Source organism: Misgurnus anguillicaudatus, chromosome 21, assembly GCF_027580225.2.
Source record: "Misgurnus anguillicaudatus chromosome 21, ASM2758022v2, whole genome shotgun sequence".
Lineage (NCBI taxonomy): Eukaryota > Metazoa > Chordata > Actinopteri > Cypriniformes > Cobitidae > Misgurnus > Misgurnus anguillicaudatus.
The window spans coordinates 20,075,341-20,096,858 of NC_073357.2; the positions used below are offsets into that span (position 1 = coordinate 20,075,341).

At 40.3% G+C, this 21,518-nt stretch overlaps 1 protein-coding gene across 6 annotated transcripts in view; it reads right to left on the reverse strand.

Annotated features, from left to right (window-relative positions):
• The window catches only part of LOC141353302 (kelch-like protein 33), a 91,790-nt gene that overhangs the window by 41,185 nt on the left and 29,087 nt on the right, over positions 1–21,518 (reverse strand). For 4 of the 6 annotated variants that reach the window (XM_073859783.1, XM_073859786.1, XM_073859782.1 and 1 more), the window contains exon 3: positions 11,865–12,035. In XM_073859783.1, the coding sequence (XP_073715884.1) occupies positions 11,865–12,035 (171 nt within the window). Of the gene's footprint in view, positions 1–5,090; positions 8,905–11,864; positions 12,036–21,518 lie in introns of those variants that run through there. The other 2 variants (XR_012360334.1, XM_073859785.1) reach the window with 2 other exon arrangements.

The following is a 21,518-nucleotide window of genomic DNA, read 5'->3' on the forward strand; positions in this document are numbered from 1 at the left end:
CTTAATGACACAGACTTAAGTAGATAAATTGATGTTACTGTCTCTTTAAGGCCAGCACAGACTGGTTTTTGACTCTCTCTACATACACTTAAGACATAAAGAAATGTTTTATTAGGAAAAGAATACTGTTGAGATCATTTTGTTTATGTGCCCTGTCAAGAGCAGAAAGATTTTATGTACGCTTGCATTTAGGAACGCGTCTCTCCGATGTGCCCAATTGAGTGCCCTTAAACCTGCACGCGCACACAGAGACGCAGGGGGCACAAACTGCGCACATAAACGCCCCACGTACGTTGTTTTTCCTTACTCTATTCGCAAAATGGATGTTAATGTACTACAGTATAAGACACAGTAGCGTAACTCTCTCTAAAGTTAAGAGTTCTGATCCGTCACAGCACTACACATCTGTGCAACTGCGATTGTACTGTAGCCTATATCACTATTGCATTCTCATCCCATCTCAACAACAGTTTAATACTTACTCGCACATCCAAACGTAGTCAGAGAAGTGCCACATCTTCTTTCCAATCGCATGAACGTTGCGAAACAGCAGTCGCATCCTCTCAATCACTCAATTTGCATAAGTGATATGCGCGGGTTGATAAGAGTCGTCCAAAAATATTTTAATGATATTCGGGCCGGTCGGTCGGGTTTAAAAACTATTTTAAACAATTGCGGGCGGGTTAGTTGAAAACGTCAGGAGTGAGTTGTTTATACATTGACCCGCTGATTCGCGGTGGCTACCCGCCAATGTGGCTGGTAGATTGACAGTGTAACCGGCCAATTGCAAAATCCACTCGCATTTGGCGCGTGGTCGGGTGTTAATTTCAGGCCCTGACTAGAACGCTATCACTTTTAATTTAACAGCTAATTTAAAACAATTATTTATCAAACAGATGGAATTTCAAATAAAGGCCTGTCTCTAAGCTAGGGATGGGCATAATTAATCGACGATCGATAATTGATTGTTAAGAATTTCGTCGATTTCGTAATTTGTTATCAATTAATCAAATGCATTTTTTTATTTTACTCCTGTTTCACAAATACTCCGTATGCAGTGCGTTTGCGTATGTGTGCGGCGAATCCGTCAAGCACTCGTTGCAGTGCGCTGCTGACCGCTTATTCTGCATATAAAACGTTCATGTGATTGACACTTTCTGTGAACACTTTTCCGCATAAACAATAGAACAAAGCATCATTTTTTTTACAAAACAATATATTTTAGATATTATTTGACAGACTCGTAAGTGTGTATTAAGGATGTTTAAAATCTCTAGCCTGGTGGTCAGGATCTGAATGGATCAAATCAGCAGTTTTGCAATGCTTTATTTATCTCCACATATATCATAAATAAAAATAAGCAGAGTAACTTTGCAAGTCTACCCTTCCACATTATATATTTCCTACTATGTATGTATATGATTTCCAAATAATAAACGAGAGTATTCAACGACAAAAAGCGTCTCATATGGAAATAAATCCTCACAATATTATTATTTCTCAAAACTTTATGACAAAAATAAGCAACTGTATTCCTACAGTTATTCAAAGATGCACATTATTCCGCATATAATTTGAATATTATACAAAAGTATTCATATAACGGCACGTTTCATATGGCAAATAAATATCATCACATCACATTAACATTAAGGAAAATTAGCCATGATTTTATCATTGTGAAAATGTTTTTTTTTTTTTTTTTTGCAGATTAAAAACGATTTGTATTTCCGCAATTTTACTACAAATACCATGGTTATGGTATATTGTGGAGTTGGAGACCATAGTAAATGTCTACTGTTGTTTTACAACAAATAAAAACTAAAAGACTATGTTAGTATAATTATACAATGGTAAATGGGGCTCACAAAACGCACGCTGTTTCACACATACTCTGTATGCGGAATAAGTTAGCGCTGAGGTACCTGTGCATCCCGGTCAGTCTCCTAGGAGCGGCTGTTTTCGGCGGCGGCTGGACTGACGGTCACCATGGGTTGCGGTCCCGTCTGACCCCAAAACATGCTTTTATTTCTCAAAAAAAATCAGTAGACTGGTGCAGAAGTTTTATGCGAGTTACTAAAGTTAGTTATTTTTCACGAGGCTTTAAGTAGCCTAAATTGTTATAGCCAAATGTTAGGAAGGCTAATATCTTGCACTTTCTTCTGGCTTGAATAATTTTGAGTTACATTTTGACAAAACCTTTCAGATCTAAGTATTATGTTTTTTGTTTAATTTAATGTTAAACATGAATCTGTTTTTTTTTTAATTTGGAACTAATAATGAGGTCTCTGTTTAAGAACTCTGGCTCGCAGCTGCAGGTTCTGCTGCTTTAGAGCACCGCACATGCACGCACATATATGTTTGAAACATAGTTTAACTGTCTGCCACAAGTTGATCTTGTAATAAAGGTCTCATCGAGGAAAAACACGCTGTATATTTGTATTCATTGCATTTTTTAAGTATAAAAGTTAAATAACAAATTTTATTATAAAAATATTAATGATTAATCGATAGTCGATCGTTAATTCTCCCGACGATCGACAAAGAAAACTTAATCGAATGCCCATCCCTACTCTAAGCCTGCTTCAAATAAAAGCCTGTTACCTTCGGCAGTTTAGGTAAATAAAGGCCCCAGTCTTTATTTGAGGAATTACGGTACTCTAAAAGAACTTGGTTGTTATTGATTCTTAGCAGAGTTTAATGAAAGTTATGTGTGTTCCACGAAAGCCGTTTGTTTATTTTATTACGGCTGAAACTGTCTATATGAGTAAGGATGGAATTGAACAGATCAGAAGCAAAGTTATGGGGAGTATAGTGAGAATGTTAAATCTTTTGTTTTTACAAACTTTATTAGGCTGTTGATGAGAAACTGTCATTTTATATATATATATATATATATATATGCACCTTATGAGTTGTTTTATTAAATATTATTTGAAGTCTGGAGACTAGTATCTCTAAGGCTTTTCACAATGGAAAAAGTTAACTGCAGGTTATTCTAAACCCTAGGTTAACGGCTTCCTGGGTTATCTGTTTCAAGTTTCACAGGGTTCATACTTAACCAGGGGTTAAGATATAACCCTGGGTATTCATAAGGTTTGACACTGTGCATTCATTCATGTGCATATTTGCAGTGTCAACAGTCATGATTGGATAAAAAGCGATGTCAAACTGACCAATGAAAATAGCGTGCTGCCGCTTTAAATAATGCTAAGCATCAAGTCATAATAAACTTCTAACCCTGCTTTGTTTCGCACTGCATGCATTTGGCACCATACTGCCAGGATAACCCTGCAAAAATGGTGCTAATCCTGTTTCAGAGCAGGGTTTCATGACCCTGGGTAAATTTCAGATATAACCCCCTCATCTTAATTTCAAGTGTAAAATAATCCTTAACCCAGGGTTAAAAGTGGGGCTTAGACCGAAAATAACCCAGGGTTCAACCATGTAATTTGACTGGAAAATGACTTTGGATGATTCATCAATTTTGCTGTTTGGAACTGTTTAATATAACAGGTCATCGTGTTGGCTGCAGTATAGTTGGTTTCATTGTGTCACAGAAAGTCTCGGAGTCAATAGCAAGTTCACAATGTTTTTTTAGAAAATGGGATAGATAGTGCAGAGCAAAAGTCAATGTTCAAAGAGACCACACATGACGATCACCCTCGACTCATGGACCCTCGACTCTGGATGGAATCACTACTGCCGGTATGAAGCACACGCGACAGTAGGAGAGAGTGAGCCTGTAGTACAGATAAATCCACTGCGGATGCAGATGTAGCCGATGCAACCTGGAAGTAGCTGGTGTACCGCCTAATAATGAAGCTAACCAGCTGTTCCAAGAAACAATCAGAGTTCAATAGAGTTCAAGTTCATATAATCCACAGCAGTGGGGAACCTTCAGGGCCTTCTACGCCTTCAGAGAAGGCCTAAAAAAATTAATAAAAATATTTTTTATAATAATACTAATAAATAATAAAGTATTCAATAAAAATATGTTTTTACATGTTTAAATTTATATTTAATTTAATTTAATACATGTAATATATTTTCTCTCATCTATGTTCTAACGTTAAGCTTACTGTCAGGTTCATATCCAATCAGAATCGTCTGTCTCTATTAAGGCCCGGTAACATTCATTGGTTAGGACTTCAAGAATCCCAAGGAAGGCCATGCTATGTGTTTTGGTGTGGAGAGTGACGGGCAAATCGACCAATCACGCTTTGATTTCAAGTGGGCGGGTAAAAAACAAAGCATTGTAAGCCTTCATGAAGTCCTAATCATGCAACAAGCTGGATGCGAGCTGCCGTAAAACACCAAAGAAGAAGAAGTCCTAATCATAGACCGTCTAATGGCCCGAATCTCTGCGGTGAGAGTGGTTGAGGTAAATGGCAGAAAACGTGATTGACGTTGTGGCTAGTTTGATAGGGCTGAGGTAAAAACGAAATTACTTAAGCGGGTACTCGTGAAGAGCACAGCCGAGAGATGCGCGTGCAGCTGCGCTGCGCATATCAGACGTGAACACGAGAAAAATAATGGGTTTAATTATACTTTCACTTCCTGACAGTTTTACTTGAGGATAGTAATGACTGCAGGCGACGCCGAATTACATACAATATAATTACCTAACTAAATCTCAGAGAATGCAAAAACATTCACCGGGGCTCGGGCTAGGGATTTTGCGAGCCCGCAAAATATAACAGTTATAAGCCACAAGGAGGTGCACTGAGAACGCAGGGTGCTATATTTCCCCTTATGAAAAAAGACTAACAAGCTATCCTACAGCTAAATATATATTTACAAAAAACAAAAATGAAATGCAAATTTACAGAGCAGCAGAGTCTGTATTTGTGTTTATCAGTTAGATTAAAGTAATTTTAAACTTTAAAACTGCATTTAAAGGCAAACGATGCCTATTCTGTAATTTAACTTTGCGTGCTCAGAATTTTTACACGTTCACTGTATGATTTAACGAAATACGAATAGCCTAGTATTATATTCTGAATTTTTAAATTTATGAAAAACAAACTACTCTCAATTTATTTTGGTGTTTTTTCCCCCATGCTCACTTGTCTCCATTTTCCTGTTTTTAAGAATTAAGGCGGTGTAGTAAGTAGAACCTATCCATTAAATTTGTGACTTTCATTTATTGCGCCATGCGTAATTGCGCATGGAGAGGCATTTGCACTTCATTTCATATTTTGAAGGCCCAGCTGAAGTACTCACGGTTCGCCACTGATCCACAGTGTTCAAAACCTGGAGATCCACACACGGGTGAAGGTGATAGCCAATAAAAAATGGAAGCAGCTGGTGTACCACCTAATAACGAAGCGAATCAGCTGTACCGAGAAACAGTCAGAGTCCAATAGAGTTCATAATCCGCAGGCGAGTAAACTCCGGACGAAGACGAGCCTCCGGATGCCGAAACCCAAACCTGGGGTAAACTAGAGAGAAAGCACAGAAACTTCCGACAGGACAAGGCAAGGCAGCAAGACTGTGACCGAAACAATGAGCGCGCAACGAGAGACAAGACGGCGTGCAATATAAATGGAAATGTAAACAAGACACCACGGGTGAACAATTACCAAAACGAGCGGGCGGGGCTAGTGAACACATGAGGAACCGTCACCACAGGTAAATAAACAAACACATATCCCACACACAACCATCGATCACCCAGAAGTCATGACAGTAACCTCCCCCCCAAGACCGGCACCAGACGGACCGGGAGACTCACCCTGTCGCCGACGGAGGTCCTCGATCAGACCAGGATCCAGTATATCCCGAGCCGGAACCCAGCACCTCTCATCCGGACTGTACCCTTCCCAATCCACTAGATACTGAAAACCTCTGCCCCTGCGGCGAGAGTCTAGTAACCTCTTAACTGTATAGACAGGGGCACCATCCACTAGACGAGGGGCGGGGGGTTTAGGGGCAGAGACGGGAGGATTATTACGTGCAAATATCACAGGTTTAACCTTGGATACATGAAAAACAGGGTGAACCCGACCAAGAGAAAGGGGTAACTTAAGCTTTACCGTCACCGGATTAATGACCTTAGAAATACTGTATGGCCCAATGAATCGCGGAGCCAGCTTACGAGAAGGCTCACGGAGAGACAGATCCTTGGTAGAAAGCCATACCTTTTGACCACAAACGTAACGGGGTGGAGGCCGCCAATGACGGTCAGCTGCAGCTTTGGTTCGTCTGGAATTAGATAATAAAAGAGTCTTAGCTCTCCTCCAAGTGCGTCTGCACCTGCACACGAAAGCGAACGCAGACGGAACCGCTGCCTCGGGCTCCTGTGATGGAAAAAGGGGAGGTTGATAACTAATGGATAGTTCAAACGGGGACATATTAGTAGACGCAACGGGAAGAGAATTATAAGAATACTTGACCCACGGAAGCTGCTCGCACCAGGAATTCGGATATTGTGACGACAGACAGCGAAGCATTCTACCGAGATCCTGATTAGCCCGTTCACATTGCCCATTGGTCTGCGGATGATAACCAGAAGACAAGCTGGCCGTGGCACCAATCTGTCTACAAAACTCCTGCCAAAAACGAGAGACGAACTGAGGACCCCTATCTGACACTACATCAGTCGGAATACCGTGTAACCGAAAGACGTGATTGATCAAAACCTGAGCCATCTCTTTGGCAGAAGGAAGCTTGGGTAAGGGAATAAAATGAACCACCTTGGAAAAGCGATCCACGACAGTCAGAATAACAGTGTTACCATTAAAAGCCGGTAAGCCGGTGACAAAATCAAGGGCTATATGAGACCAGGGGCGGGAGGGCACGGGCAAAGATTTAAGCAGACCAGCGGGAGGTAAATTAGATGCTTAATTACGAGCACAGACTGAACAGGCTAATACAAACTGTTTGACGTCCGTGGTCATAGAAGACCACCAAAAACATTGACGGACGGCAGCCAACGTTCTCCGAATTCCTGGATGGCCGACAAATTTGGATTCGTGACCCCACCGGATGACATCGGAACGTAAACGCTCAGGAACCCATAGACGACCCGCTGGACACCCCTCCGGAACTTCCCCCTCCCGGCCGGCCTCTCTCACCCGCTGTTCGATTCCCCACACGAGGGCACCAACCACTCTCCCCTCCGGGAGAATGGTCTCTGTCTGCTCCAACTCAGACTTCTCGAACAGACGGGAGAGAGCGTCAGGTTTCGTATTCTTTGAGCCAAGCCGGTACGAGAGGGTGAAGTTAAAACGATCAAAGAAAAGTGCCCAACGAGCCTGCCTAGATGTTAGTCTTCTGGCCGAACGGATATACTCAAGATTCTTATGATCCGTCCAGACCAGAAAGGGTTCCGAGGTTCCCTCCAACCAGTGACGCCACTCACCCAATGCAAGTCTAACCACCAACAGCTCCCGATTACCTATGTAATTTCGCTCTGGGTTTAACCTGTGAGAGAAAAAAGCGCACGGATGCACTTTCCCATCAACAGACGATCGCTGTGATAAAACAGCGCCTACTCCGGCATCAGATGCATCCACTTCCACTATAAATTGTTTAGCCAGATCAGGAATAGAGAGAACAGGCGCAGAGATGAAACAGGACTTTAAATCATCAAAGGCCTCCTGAGCCTTCCTCTTCCAACGGAAACACACGTTAGGTGAAGTGAGAGCGGTAAGAGGTTTAGCGATCTGACCAAAGTTTCTGATGAAACGGCGATAAAAATTGGCGAATCCCAGAAATGGCTGAAGCTCTTTTCAAGTGTCGGGTACTGGCCAATCGGCAACCGTCTTAACTTTAGCGGGATCGGGACGAATCTCTCCCTCGGCAAAAACAAAACCCAGAAACGAAACCGACTCCTTGTGGAACTCGCACTTCTCCGCCTTAACAAAAAGCTGATTCTCTAAAAGTCGTTGCAAAACCATGCGAACATGCTGAGTGTGTATCTGCATGGAGGGAGAAAAGATGAGAATATCATTGAGATACACAAAGACAAATCTGTTGACCATGTCACCCAGCACTTCATTGACCATGGTCTGAAAGACAGCCGGAGCGTTACAAAGCCCGAACGGTAGAACGGAATATTCCCAGTGTCCCGAAGGTGTATTAAAGGTGTCTTCAACTCATCGCCCTCTTTAATACATACCAAGTGATAAGCGTTACGCAGATCTAACTTGGTGAATACGCGCGCTCCCTGTAACAACTCGAATGCTGATGACATTAATGGCAAGGGGTACTTATTCTTAACAGTAATGTCATTCAGCCCTTGATGATCAATGCACGGACGAAGAGACCCGTCTTTCTTTTTAACAAAGAAAAATCCAGCACCGGCTGGAGACGAGGAGCGGCGAATGAGACCGGCTTTTAAAGCTTCACTAATGTACTTGTCCATAGCCTCTCTCTCAGGTTTAGATAGGGAAAAAATACGACCCTTAGGCGGAGAAGTGTTAGGAAGGAGTTTGATCTCACAATCATAAGACCGGTGAGGGGGCAGAGAAGTGGCCCAAGCTTTACTGAGTACCTGGTGCAGATCAGAGTAATCCGCCGGGACCCCCGAGAGATCGACAGCTGGAACCTGCGAAACAGAACAAGAGACAGGAGAAGGAGCAGGACCAAGACAAGAAACATAACACGAAGACTTCCAAGACAACACAACATTGTTCTGCCAATCAACGTGAGGATTATGTTTGGATAGCCAGTCATGACCTAAAGTGAATCTTCTAATAGGTAAAATTCAATCTCCTCACGATGATTGCCAGAAACAAACAAACTCACAGGGGGTGTGCGATGCGTGATCACAGCCATATGCTGACCCTTCAATGTCCAGGCAGAAAGAGGAGAGGAAAGAGGAATAAATGGAATACCCCAGGACTTGGCCAACCCAGCATCCAAGAGACAAGCCTCCGCACCGGAATCCAACAGCGCCTGCGAATGGAAAGTCTGGTTATAATTTATTATGACTGGTAGTGTAGTGCTGCTTACGGGAGATTCAAATGACGATACGCCCACCGAAACTCCCAAACTCATCGGCGACCGGGACCTTTTTACCGGACATGTAGCCGCCATGTGCCCGGCTTACCACAATAAAGACACAGACCATTAGACAGGCGACGATTTCTCTCATCAGCAGTAATGTGGAACTTGCCAAGTTGCATGGGTTCCTCGGTGGCCATAACTGAAGCAGACTCCTCGGGTTCCGACGACAGATGACGAAATGACCGGCGAAGATCTCTTTGGCGGTGGCGGGTCTCAACCCTCAAAGCCAGGTCGATGGCAGCCTCCAGTGACGTGGGTGGCTCCTGAACCGCGACCTCGTCTTGAATGGCAGGTGTGAGACCCTCGAGAAATTGAGCTCTCAGTGCGGGAATCGTTCCAGTTGCAACTAATGGCAAGTGTCTTAAACTTGATAGCATAGTCAGTAACAGAGGTATTACGCTGCGAAGTTGTAAATGGACCCTTGGCCCCCCATGCAGCCATTCCCCACTCTCTCGCTCTCCCGGTGAGTAACGTCAGGACATGTGCCAACTTGGAAGTAAATGATGCAAAGCGACGAGGATGGAGAGCAAAGACGAGAGAGCACTGCTGCTGAAAGGCCCGGCAGGTGTTGGGATTGCCGTCAAAGGTAGAAGGTGTCGCCGTGTGTGGCTCCCGCTCCGTTGAAGCGGCTCCTCCAGAGGTAGAAGAGGGAAGTTCACCGAGTGCGGCATCTCGGTCCAACCGCTTGCTTAGTTCAGTTAGTTGCTCAGACAGAAGGCTGAAATCTCTGGCCGCTGCATTCAGCAAAGACGAATGCTGTTCGATGACCGCCCCCTGTTGGTGAAGGGCGCTCTGCACAGGATCCAAACACCCCCAAACTCGCTGACTCCATAATTGCCGCGCTCATTCTGTCACACAAAGTCTCGGAGTCAATAGCAAGTTCACAATGTTTATTAAAAAATGGGATAGATAGTGCAGAGCAAAAGTCAATGTTCAAGAGACCACACACGACGATCACCCTCGACTCACTCTGGATGGAATCACTACTGCCGGTATGAAGCACACACGACAGTAGGAAAGAGTGAGCCGGTACTACAGATAAATCCACTGCGGATGCAGATGTAGCCGATGCAACCCGGAAGTAGCTGGTGTACCGCCTAATAACGAAGCGAACCAGCTGTTCTGAGAAACAATCAGAGTTCAATAGAGCTCAAGTTCATATAATCCACAGTGTTCAAAACCTGGAGATCCACACACGGGTAAAGGTGATAGCCGATGAAACCTGGGAGCAGCTGGTGTACCGCCTAATAACAAAGCGAACCAGCTGTACCGAGAAACAGCCAGAGTCCAATAGAGTTCATAAATCCACAGGCGAGTAAACTCCAGGCGAAGACGAGCCTATGGATGCCGAAACCCAAACCTGGGGTAAACTAGAGAGAAAGCACAGAAACTTCCGACCGGACAAGGCAAGGCAGCAAGACTGTGACCGAAACAATGAGCGCCCAACGAGAGACAGGACGGCGTGCAATATAAAGGGAAATGTAAACGAGACACCACCGGTGAACAATTACCGAAACAAGCGGGCGGGGCTAGTGAACACATGAGGAACCGTCACCACAGGTAAATAAACAAACACATATCCCACACACAACCATCGATCACCCAGAAGTCATGACACATTGGATGCACGCGCCTAGCTATGGTCATGCATCTGGACAAAACTTAGTGGCTAAACTGAACTCTGGAACAAATACCTTGTCGAAAATAACAAATGTTTTGGTTTCCTAAAGACAAAGGGAGATGGCAATCATGAATCACTGCTATGTGAAGGGAGGTTTGGCAGCCGATTTGTAGTTGACATTGTATACATTAATTTTACACAGTAACCTTAGCTCAGTGTAGTTTTTGAAACACTATAGCTATGATTTGAACAAGGTAATCTACTTGTTATTTATTTAGCTTGTTATCAGAAATAAACTACTCTTGTAAAAGGACTCTTGTTGTTATTGATTCTTTGCAGAGTTTACTGGTAGTTACGTTTGTTCTACGAAAGCCATTTGTTTATGTTGTTATGGCTGAAACTGTCTATTGGAGTATGTGTAATAGAGCCTTAACAACAAAGGACATTGATAAAAATAGCGCTGGAAACACAGATGATACATTACACATTAATGTTTGTAGTGTAGCTAAAACTGCATTCATTACTAAAACTAAAATGTAAATGTCTGTCCCTCGCTTTTGAATTGAAAAATGCTGCAGTAACTTTTAAGTGATTGACGATCACTTAAAGTTATTTATAAATTCATTGGCAATTTTTTCCATGTACATTGATGCTGTTGTGGTCTATTCTACCAGTGTCAAAAATACTAGGAAGATTTTTGTCAACTGTTGTCTTTATTGGAGGCTGAAGTCTTTATTGGAGGCTGAAGTCTAAAGAAGTGTAATCTGCTGCAGAGATCCATTTTTCCCCTTGTTGTTTCAGAGGGAGGTTTGAGAACAGACTCCGAAAAGGTAAAAGCTGTAGAAAACTTCCCATCCCTGAGTCTTTAAAATATGTCCACGGTTTTCTTGAATTAGCAGGATAGTACCAGCAATTTATACCTTATTTTTCGGAGGCGCAGCCCTTCGCCAGACCATTTGTAAGCCTATAAATAGGTGTGATTTCACACATGATTCAGACATTGGTGTATGCTGGAAGCAAACCTATGGTATTAACACCTTGACAGAGAGCCGGGCTTCCTTTCAAGGGGTGTTGTTCTGAGAGCCACTTGGTGTCACTCTGATCATTACCATGTATTAAGGATTTGATCACTACAAAGCATTTGCTTTTACATTTTTAATAAAAATGAATTAAAATTAGAGTAAAGCTATTCATTGAAAAAGATAACAGGATCATTTGAGCTTCTTACCTCCAGGAATCTGATTTTGTAGAGTATTGTTCCACACTCTGTAGATTTGTGTTGATGTCTTTGTCTCCTCCAATAGCATACAGGAAATTTTCACTGACCACCAAAGTAAAATTACTCCTTTGTTCAGTCATGTCTGGCAGCCTTTCCCAGCTGTCTCGGACAGGATCATACCTGTTGTTGTGGTAGTGTGTGTGTTATGTTAGAGTAAAAATATAACAAAAATAGCTAGACTTAATAGAGTAAAAAAATAGTGTTTGAATAAAAACAACAAACATATACAAATCTATTATGCTAATAGGTAAGGGAGAAATAAAATGCATAATTGGATATCGAAAATGCGGCAGATACAGCAAAAAATTCTGGCATCGGTGAGTACTTGAACCCATGTACCGATCCGATACCATTTTCTTAATGAGATTTCTTCTTCGCTGCTCTGAAGGCAAACACCAGGAGGTTACCAAACGCGTGACGCAAACACTGTTTACTTAGAGCGGGAAAGAAATTAAAGCATGCAGGCGTATGTCCGTTGTTTGTTAGTATTTCAGACTAATAAAACATCGACATGTCTCCAGAGGCGGCCTTAAGCATCTTGGGGCCCGTTTCAATAACTAATAAGGGGCCCTACCCACATAAAACATAATAGAGCAAAAAAAAGAAAGGATTCCTGTTGGTTTGCATCAACGGTATATTATTTAATTACGTGCACTTTTAGCTTCACGAACAGGCAGCTCAACAGAAATTATTTTATTTAATTAAAACTATATACAATTATATTTGGAATAAGCCTCGCCATTTCATGGACGCAAACTTCTCTGCTTAATTGATTTGCGCAGTATATTTTCAGCTGTCTGGGCTGACTTAAAAAAAAAAACAGCTCAAACATCCCCTCAACTTGAATTATTTAACAAAAGCAAAGAAGAAAAAGTGTCTGACTGACACTGTACTGAACTTATAAGTAACGATGGGCTCCGTGTTTTTTCAACACCGTCGACATGTCGGCGGGCATAGATTTCACCATAGATTTTCATTTTTAGAAATCCACCCTTCTGTGTTTGAGTGCTAAGAATGCCCTCTTTGTCCAGCTATTTTGTTACCTCGTGCTCAACTGAAATCTGAGCGAGAGCTGACGGCGTTATGTAGTTCTATATTATAAAAACAGTTTACATACTGTCAGGGTGCGATTTGGGAAAAAAACAGTTTACCTACTGTCAGGGTGCGATTTGGGAAAAAACAGAGGAGGGGGGGTGTCATAGGCATCGACTTCGGTGAATATTTCATCATGAGTCATTTTGTACCCACCACTTTTAACTTCCGGCCATAATAATTTGACTTTTGGTTCCATTTTTTGACTGTTTACAGTGGTTATGAGGAGCAATATGAGAGAGAAATTTGGTAATCATTGTCCGACCTAACAAAAATCCATTATATAAATTATTTTTAACATTTCTAATTAAAATATTTCTAATATTCAGAAATGCGCTCTCCGCTCACAAGCTCTGATTGGAACAAACCCGAACCTCACTGTCTGCTGAACTCAGAGCCGGCGTCTGGTGGCCCGTTTCAATAACTAATAGGGGGCCCTACCCACATAAAACCTAAGCATAATAGAGCAAAAAAGCAAGGATTCCTGTTGGTTTGCATCAATGGTATATTATTTTATTACGTGCACTTGACTTTCAGCTTCAAGAACAGGCAGCTCAAAAGAAATGATCCAACCTTATTTAATTAAAACTATACAATTATAGTTTAAATAATCCTCGCCTTTTCATGGACGCTAACTTCTCCGCTTAATTGATTTGCGCAGTATATTTTCAGCTGTCTGGACTGACTTAAAAAAAAACAGCTCAAACATTCTCTTAAATTTAATTAATTAAAAAAAGCAAAGAAGAAAAAGTGTCTGACTGACAGTGAACCGAACTTATAAATAACGATGGGCTCCGCGTTTTTTCATCACCATAGACAGCTCACCTGGCGGCGGGCGTAGGTTTCAACTGAGCCCTTTTTAGAAATCCACCCTTCTGTGTTTGAGTGCTGAGAATGCACTGATAAGTTCATTTTTTCATCATTTTGTCGCCGCGTGCTCAATTAAAATCTGAACGAGAGCTGACGGCATCTACGTTCAACAGGCTATTATAAAAACAGTTTACATACTGTGATGGGGGAGCAAAACAAAAAAAGAAGATTTCCAAGCCACAGTAAAAAAATCACTCCTCATTTATCTAAAGTTCTTGGTCATTATGTTCATTTAATGAAATATTGTGTGGATGTTGCGTTAGAGGAAAATGCAGTCATGCACAAAATATATTAAAGGCAGTCAGTAAATGCACACAGATGTTATACACATATTTTTAATACAATGCAATACTGCATTAAGGTTAATATAAAATCCAATCATTAGGGATGTCCCGATCAGTTTTTTTTTGCCCTCCAGTCTGAGTCATTTGATTTTGAGTATCTGCCAATACTGCGTCCCGATCCGATACTTCTATAATACATAAAAAAAGAATAAAGAAGAGCGAAAAAAACAGAACCAGGATGTTCCTTATGTCATGCCGCATGCGTTGCTGTTTCTGTGTGGAGTCAAAAGGGTCTAACTCTGTGCCGGGCATAACTATAGATGTGTTAAAAAATAATGAGAATATATATAGTATATGTACAGGGGTTCAATTTGGATTTGTTTTGTGGGGAGGCTCTGTTGGGAGGGAGGGTTCGAGGGGTAACATGTTTAATCCTGATGACAGCAAAGCCACTGGTGTGTTTCAATTACATTTTGGACCTCTGATAGGATTTTATAAGTTTCAGTTTTAAAGCTGTGCCACATGTTGACCCAAACTTTAAAACCACCATTCTTACCTCTCCATCTAGCTCTCATCTCTACAGTAATATCAAATGATCCTGCGCGAATACGCGTTCTTGAGGTTCTGAGTGAGACGCGGAGCTGCGTCTGAGCACATGGTGACAAAAACGATCAACGCGTCGTTTAAATGAGCGGTAAAAACCCGGTTTTGTCGTGGGTTCCTTGCACGCACGAGTGTGAAGCCTATGAATGAAAACACGTCAATAGGCTTGTTCGACTTCATGTGGCGCCGCAACAATTGACAACCAGGTGACGTCAAACTACCGCAAGAGTGATCCGCGAAATCATACGGAGGAGTTTGCTTTTAAATCACTCTCGCGGAACTTTGACGTCATTCGGCTGCCGGTTCTTGTGACGCCGCATGAAGTCAAACAAGCCTATCTCTTCTCGTCAGTTCACACGCACCAGCGCAAGCGCGTACACTGGCGCGGAGCAGAGCGAGACCTTGATGGATTTTAAACCCTGCATATGTATTCGAGTCCTGATCAGGAGGTAACGTAATCAGGGCCGATTTCCGATCACGTGATCGGATCGGGACATCCCTGACAATCATATTATTTAAAAAAAAAAACATTGAAATCAGCCCCTAAAAAAACTATTATTAAAAACCTGGAATCAAACTTGCACAGCCAAGCCTGATGAGAGAGAGCATGGTCGAATTCAAAACTGCGTTTTTGCACCCTTGAAGGGCACTTCGGGAGGGAAACGCCGCTTAAACTCATTCCAGATAAAATGAAAATGACATTGTTTTCATTGCTCTATTCTCCAAAGGCTATTTTAGTGGTCACTGAGGTCCGGATGTGACGTCTTAGCACCGCAAGACCGATTCAATAGTAAATGACCCAGTATGCTTTTAAATAATTCTCGCGGTAGTGTGATGTCACAGGCCAACAGGTATGCACTGCACCCCATTAAGTAAGATAAAGTCAAAATGATACAGAGATGACAAATCAAATCAAACCAGGCAAACAGAGGTGCAACACAGGTCAGATGCGCAGTTAGTGGAAGTGCAAGAAAGATGTAAGTAATCAAACGCTAACTATTATACAGCAGTGACGAGAAATATGAAATCGCAGGTGACAAGAAACATTACTGCAGCTAAGTCATGGGTGTCCAAATATAATGCGCTGCTTTCACTCCCTCCAGTAATTCACTTCCCATTATTCAGCGTGTTTATTACCAAACTTTAACTGCACCCTTTAATTGTTGAAGAGATCTTTTTAATGTATGATTAGATTCACTGTGTTGTACTGCACTGCTGAGTTTAAATGAGCCCACGTTCATCTTTTGGCTTAAAGTCGCAATGAAATTGAAATGAAAAAACTATATATATATTTTTTAATATTGTGGGATTATTAACAAATGACTTATCTGTGAGCTTCTTTATTTTTTAAAAATTTGTGTGTGCTCATAATCTTTAATCAAAAATGTAAATCTCCTCCCCTCCTCAAAACTGTCACGATCGGTTTTAACCGGAAAGTGAAAACAAAAGGAGAACCCAAACGCAGAGGAATACGAATATATAACTATGGATTTATTTACAAAAGAATAACAGAAACACCCACGAGGGGGTAAAACAAGGGATAACAAAACACTGTGATGAAACACAAATAGAACACGAGAATAACTGGAACAGGTCACTGAATACATAAACACTGAAATACAACAACGCACGCACGCCACACAGAGAACACGAGGGCATCATATAGACAGCACATCAATGGGGAACAGGTGAACATAATTAATCACGTAAGACACGAGTACATAAGGGAGTAGGGTAAAAGTGACAAGACACTGGGAACACGTGTCACACATACATGATGTGAAAACACACGTGTTCCCACGTAAACACAATGCTGCCATAGCCTTGCCCTCTAACATCCGACCTGGATAATAACCAAGGTCAGGCAAGACCATGACAGCCACAAAACCCTGGGAACACGTGTCACACAGACATGATGTGAAACACACGTGTTCCCACGTAAACACAAAACATAGTACTGTCATGGTCCTGCCAGATACACTCAGACCTGAGTATAGTGCAAAAGATCTGGCAAGCCCATGACAAAAACGATCTCTCTTCACTTCCGGTCAAAAGTATGGCAGGTGGGCGGGGTCTGGGAGAGGATCGCAGCGATTAGCAGTTAGCAACACGACCCAACTTCAAACGATCCAATCAGATCTCGATGGACAAATTCAAATCCAGCCCTGCCTTATTTAATCTCAAAAGCCGTTTCATTCGGATATACGTCACCACGGGGAAAATAAGGCAATCGCTACTTCCGTTTCATGGCGACTAGGGTTGGGCATTATTAATCGACTATCGATAATTGATTTTTAAGAATTTCGTCGATTTCGTAATTTGTTATCAATTAATCAAATGCATTTTTTTATTTTACTCCTGTTTCACAAATACTCCGTATGCAGTGCGTTTGCGTATGTGTGCGGCAAATCCGTCAAGCACTCGTTGCAGTGCGCTGCTGACCGCTTATTCTGCATATAAAACGTTCATGTGATTGACACTTTCTGTGAACACTTTTCCGCATAAACAATAGAACAAAGCATCATTTTTTTTTAAAAAACAATATATTTTAGATATTATTTGACAGACTAGTAAGTGTGGATTAAGGATGTTTAAAATCTCTAGCCTGGTGGTCAGGATCTGAATGGATCAAATCAGCAGTTTTGCAATGCTTTATTTATCTCCACATATATCATAAATAAAAATAAGCAGAGTAACTTTGCAAGTCTACCCTTCCACATTATATATTTCCTACTATGTATGTATATGATTTCCAAATAATAAACGAGATTATTCAACTACAAAAGCGTCTCATATGGAAATAAATCCTCACAATATTATTATTTCTCAAAACTTTATGAAAAAAATAAGCAACTGTATTCCTACAGTTATTCAAAGATGCACATTATTCCGCATATAATTTGAATATTATACAAAAGTATTCATATAACGGCACGTTTCATATGGCAAATAAATATCATCACATTAACATAACAGCATAATGAAATGAATAAACAGACAATGAAACAGGATTGAAATATAAATTGTATTAATATTGCTTTTTCCGGTAATAATGCTAAAATAATCTCTGAGGTAAATGCGTCAAAAACGCTGTTACCCGCACAATAAGTCTAAATGAGCAATACAAGTGAAAAAAGCATTATTAGGCCATGTCTCAAAACTTTATATGACAAAAATATATTTAAAATTACAGTTATTCAAAGATGCACACATTATTCCATGTTACTCCCGTTTATGAGCACGTTTGTCTCTGGCCTCGCTCTGTTATGTAATAGATTGACAGGTGCGCATCGCCGTCTTTCAAACATATATCATTTTGTAATTACTACCTTAGGAAAATTAGCCATGATTTTATCATTGTGAAAATGTTTTTTTTTTTTGCAGATTAAAAACTATTTGTATTTCCGCTATTTGACTACAAATACCATGGTTATGGTATATTGTGGAGTTGGAGACCAAAGTAAATGTCTACTGTTGTTTTACTACAAATAAAAACTAAAAGACTATGTTAGTATAATTATACAATGGTAAATGGGGCTCACAAAACGCACGCTGTTTCACACATACTCTGTATGCGGAATAAGTTAGCGCTGAGGTAACTGTGCATCCCGGTCAGTCTCCTAGGAGCGGCTGTTTTCGGCGGCGGCTGGACTGACGGTCACCATGGGTTGCGGTCCCGTCTGACCCCAAAACATGCTTTTATTTCTCAAAAAAAAATCAGTAGACTGGTGCAGAAGTTTTATGCGAGTTACTAAAGTTAGTTATTTTTCACGAGGCTTTAAGTAGCCTAATTTGTTATAGCCAAATGTTAGGAAGGCTAATATCTTGCACTTTCTTCTGGCTTGAATAATTTTGAGTTACATTTTGACAAAACCTTTCAGATCTAAGTATTATGTTTTTTGTTTAATTTAATGTTAAACATGAATCTGTTTTTTTTTTATTTGGAACTAATAATGAGGTCTTTGTTTAAGAACGCTGGCTCGCAGCTGCAGGTTCCGCTGCTTTAGAGCACCGCACATGCACGCACATATATGTTTGAAACATAGTTTAAGTGTCTGCCACAAGTTGATCTTGTAATAACGGTCTCATCGAGGAAAAACACGCTGTATATTTGTATTCATTGCATTTTTTAAGTATAAAAGTTAAATAACAAATTTTATTATAAAAATATTAATGATTAATCGATAGTCGATCGTTAATTCTCCCGACGATCGACAAAGAAAACTTAATCGAATGCCCATCCCTAATGGCGACTTTAAACATTTTATTGCATTTGGTCTTAAAGCCCAATAACCAGTACCTGTTGAAGTCATTAAAGTTAATTAAATAACAAAAGAAGAAAAAATCATTCACTGGTCCTGACTGTAACTTCTTCCTATAGTGTTGAGCTCTGCTATTTGAAGTAAGGTTTGTCATGGAATTTTAAACTTTTACTAAAGTTACTGCAGTTAACAAGAAGCCTTTTGTTTCATTAACAGATAGTAAATAAGATGTGAGAAGTTTAAAAATTCAGGCTTGCATTATGTTAAAGGAACAGTATGTAAGAAATGTATATCAATTAATCATAAAATGGCCCTGATATGTCACTAGACATTACTGTATTGGCCACCAGTTGTGGGATTGCAGTACCAGTTTTAGCCACAAGTTTTGTTATTGCAATACCAGTTTTGGCCACAATCCTACATACTGTTCCTTTAACATCTTACAGTTAGTATAATGCATACAGGGCAAGAAGAATATTTATCTAATGTGAGGTAATGTGAAGTAATCGTAGATTCATTTATGCTTTTTAATAATTACAGTTTTCTTTCATGGGATATGGACCACCTAAAGTAGCCTTGGCCAACCCATTTATACAATTCTGGTTCCACCACTGCATTACTGATGTGGTATTTAAGCATATTAAGTGTATAATAAGTATATGCATATTGTGAATTAATTTAATAAACTAATTATTACATGGAAAGAACCAATATGTGGATATATGTGCATATATGAAACCTATATGCAGCTTATATGCACATATATGCTGCATATATACAGCATATATGCACATATATAATATATATATATGCACATAAACATATATGCAGCTAATATGCACATATATGCAGCACATATACAGCATATATGCACATATATAATAATATATATGCACATATATAATAATATATATATATATGAAACCTATATGCAGCTAATATGCAAATATATGCTGCACATTTACAACATATATGCACATATATAATAATATATATGCACATATATGAAACCTATGCAGCTAATATGCACATATATGCTGCACATATACAGCATATATGCCCATATATGATAATAAATATGCTGCATGTATGCAAAATTGAGGTGCATATATGTGCATATACAGGCCATATAGGTCTCCTGTATTGCTTCTTTATATCCACATATGAGCCCTATAAGTTATGTCTCCTATAAAGCAGGATCTAGTAATTTTGTAGCTCATATCTCACTTTGGCAAATGTCATACATACAGCTCATATTTTCTATTATCAAGGTAATAACTAAGAACTAACAAAAAAATGCAAGAACTTATGTATGTGCAAACACATGAAATTTGTGTCACATGTAATTGGCAACTGTAGGACATGTATAACAAAATGGTTTACAATTTAACAGCTACTGTTAAATAAAAGAAATACATGTCCACAAGCAATAAAAACGACGATTGAAACTAACATTTTACACTCATTTAAGCATTTATCTAAACTAACCGGGTCATAGCAAAACCATAAATAAGCATGCATTAGCCGTTTGCTAACGTGACTCTCTGACAGTAAATTAACAGTTTAAACACACAACATCATTCATCATTAATCCAAACAATCCAAACGACGATTGAAACTAACAATTTTACACTCATTTAAGCATTTATCTAAACTAACCGGGGTCATAGCAAAACCGTAAATAAGCATGCGTTAGCCGTTTGCTAACGTGACTCTCTGACAGTAAATTAACAGTTTAAACACACAACATCATTCATCATTAATCCAAACAATACAAACGACGATTGAAACTAACAATTTTACACTCATTTAAGCATTTATCTAAACTAACCGGGTCATAGCAAAACTGCTTGCTATCGTGGCTCTGACAGTATATAAGTTAGAGTTTAAACAACGATATCATTCATCATTAATCCAAGCAATAAAAATGACTATAGACATTTTACACTCATTTAAGCAAGTATGTAGCTATAATCATACTTACAGGTTGTGGTTAGGAGACGCATGTTGTTCCAAATAAAGTGGGTACTGAACCATCTTTCATTGCCAAACGTCTAAATCCCTCCGTTAAAAATTAATTTTATGCACTGATTCTTCACAGCCAGACACGTTTAGAATATCCCTCCTTGAAAAAGTCTCCTTTGGTAGTGAAAACAACAAAAGCTGAAAACAGCGTGAGCTGATGTTTACACTCACACACTAGCTAGCTGTGGGCGGGTCATAGTTTTCGTTTCTCCCGCAGGCAAGGCTGTAGGCGGAGATTAGTATCTCATGTGACGTGGATAAGTTCTTGTGACGTGGATAATATCAGGAAGAAGACTCACTCCCTATAACGACTCGTTTCAGCGATTCAGAGTCGACTCCCTGCTTTAGAAGCCAATAACTTTATTAATCGTGCATAGGTAAGGCCGCTTCTGCATGTCTCAACGGAATCCGCGCCCGCAAATTTCCTCAGAGAACTCCGTGGATCTAATGCCAGTGATTGACAGGCA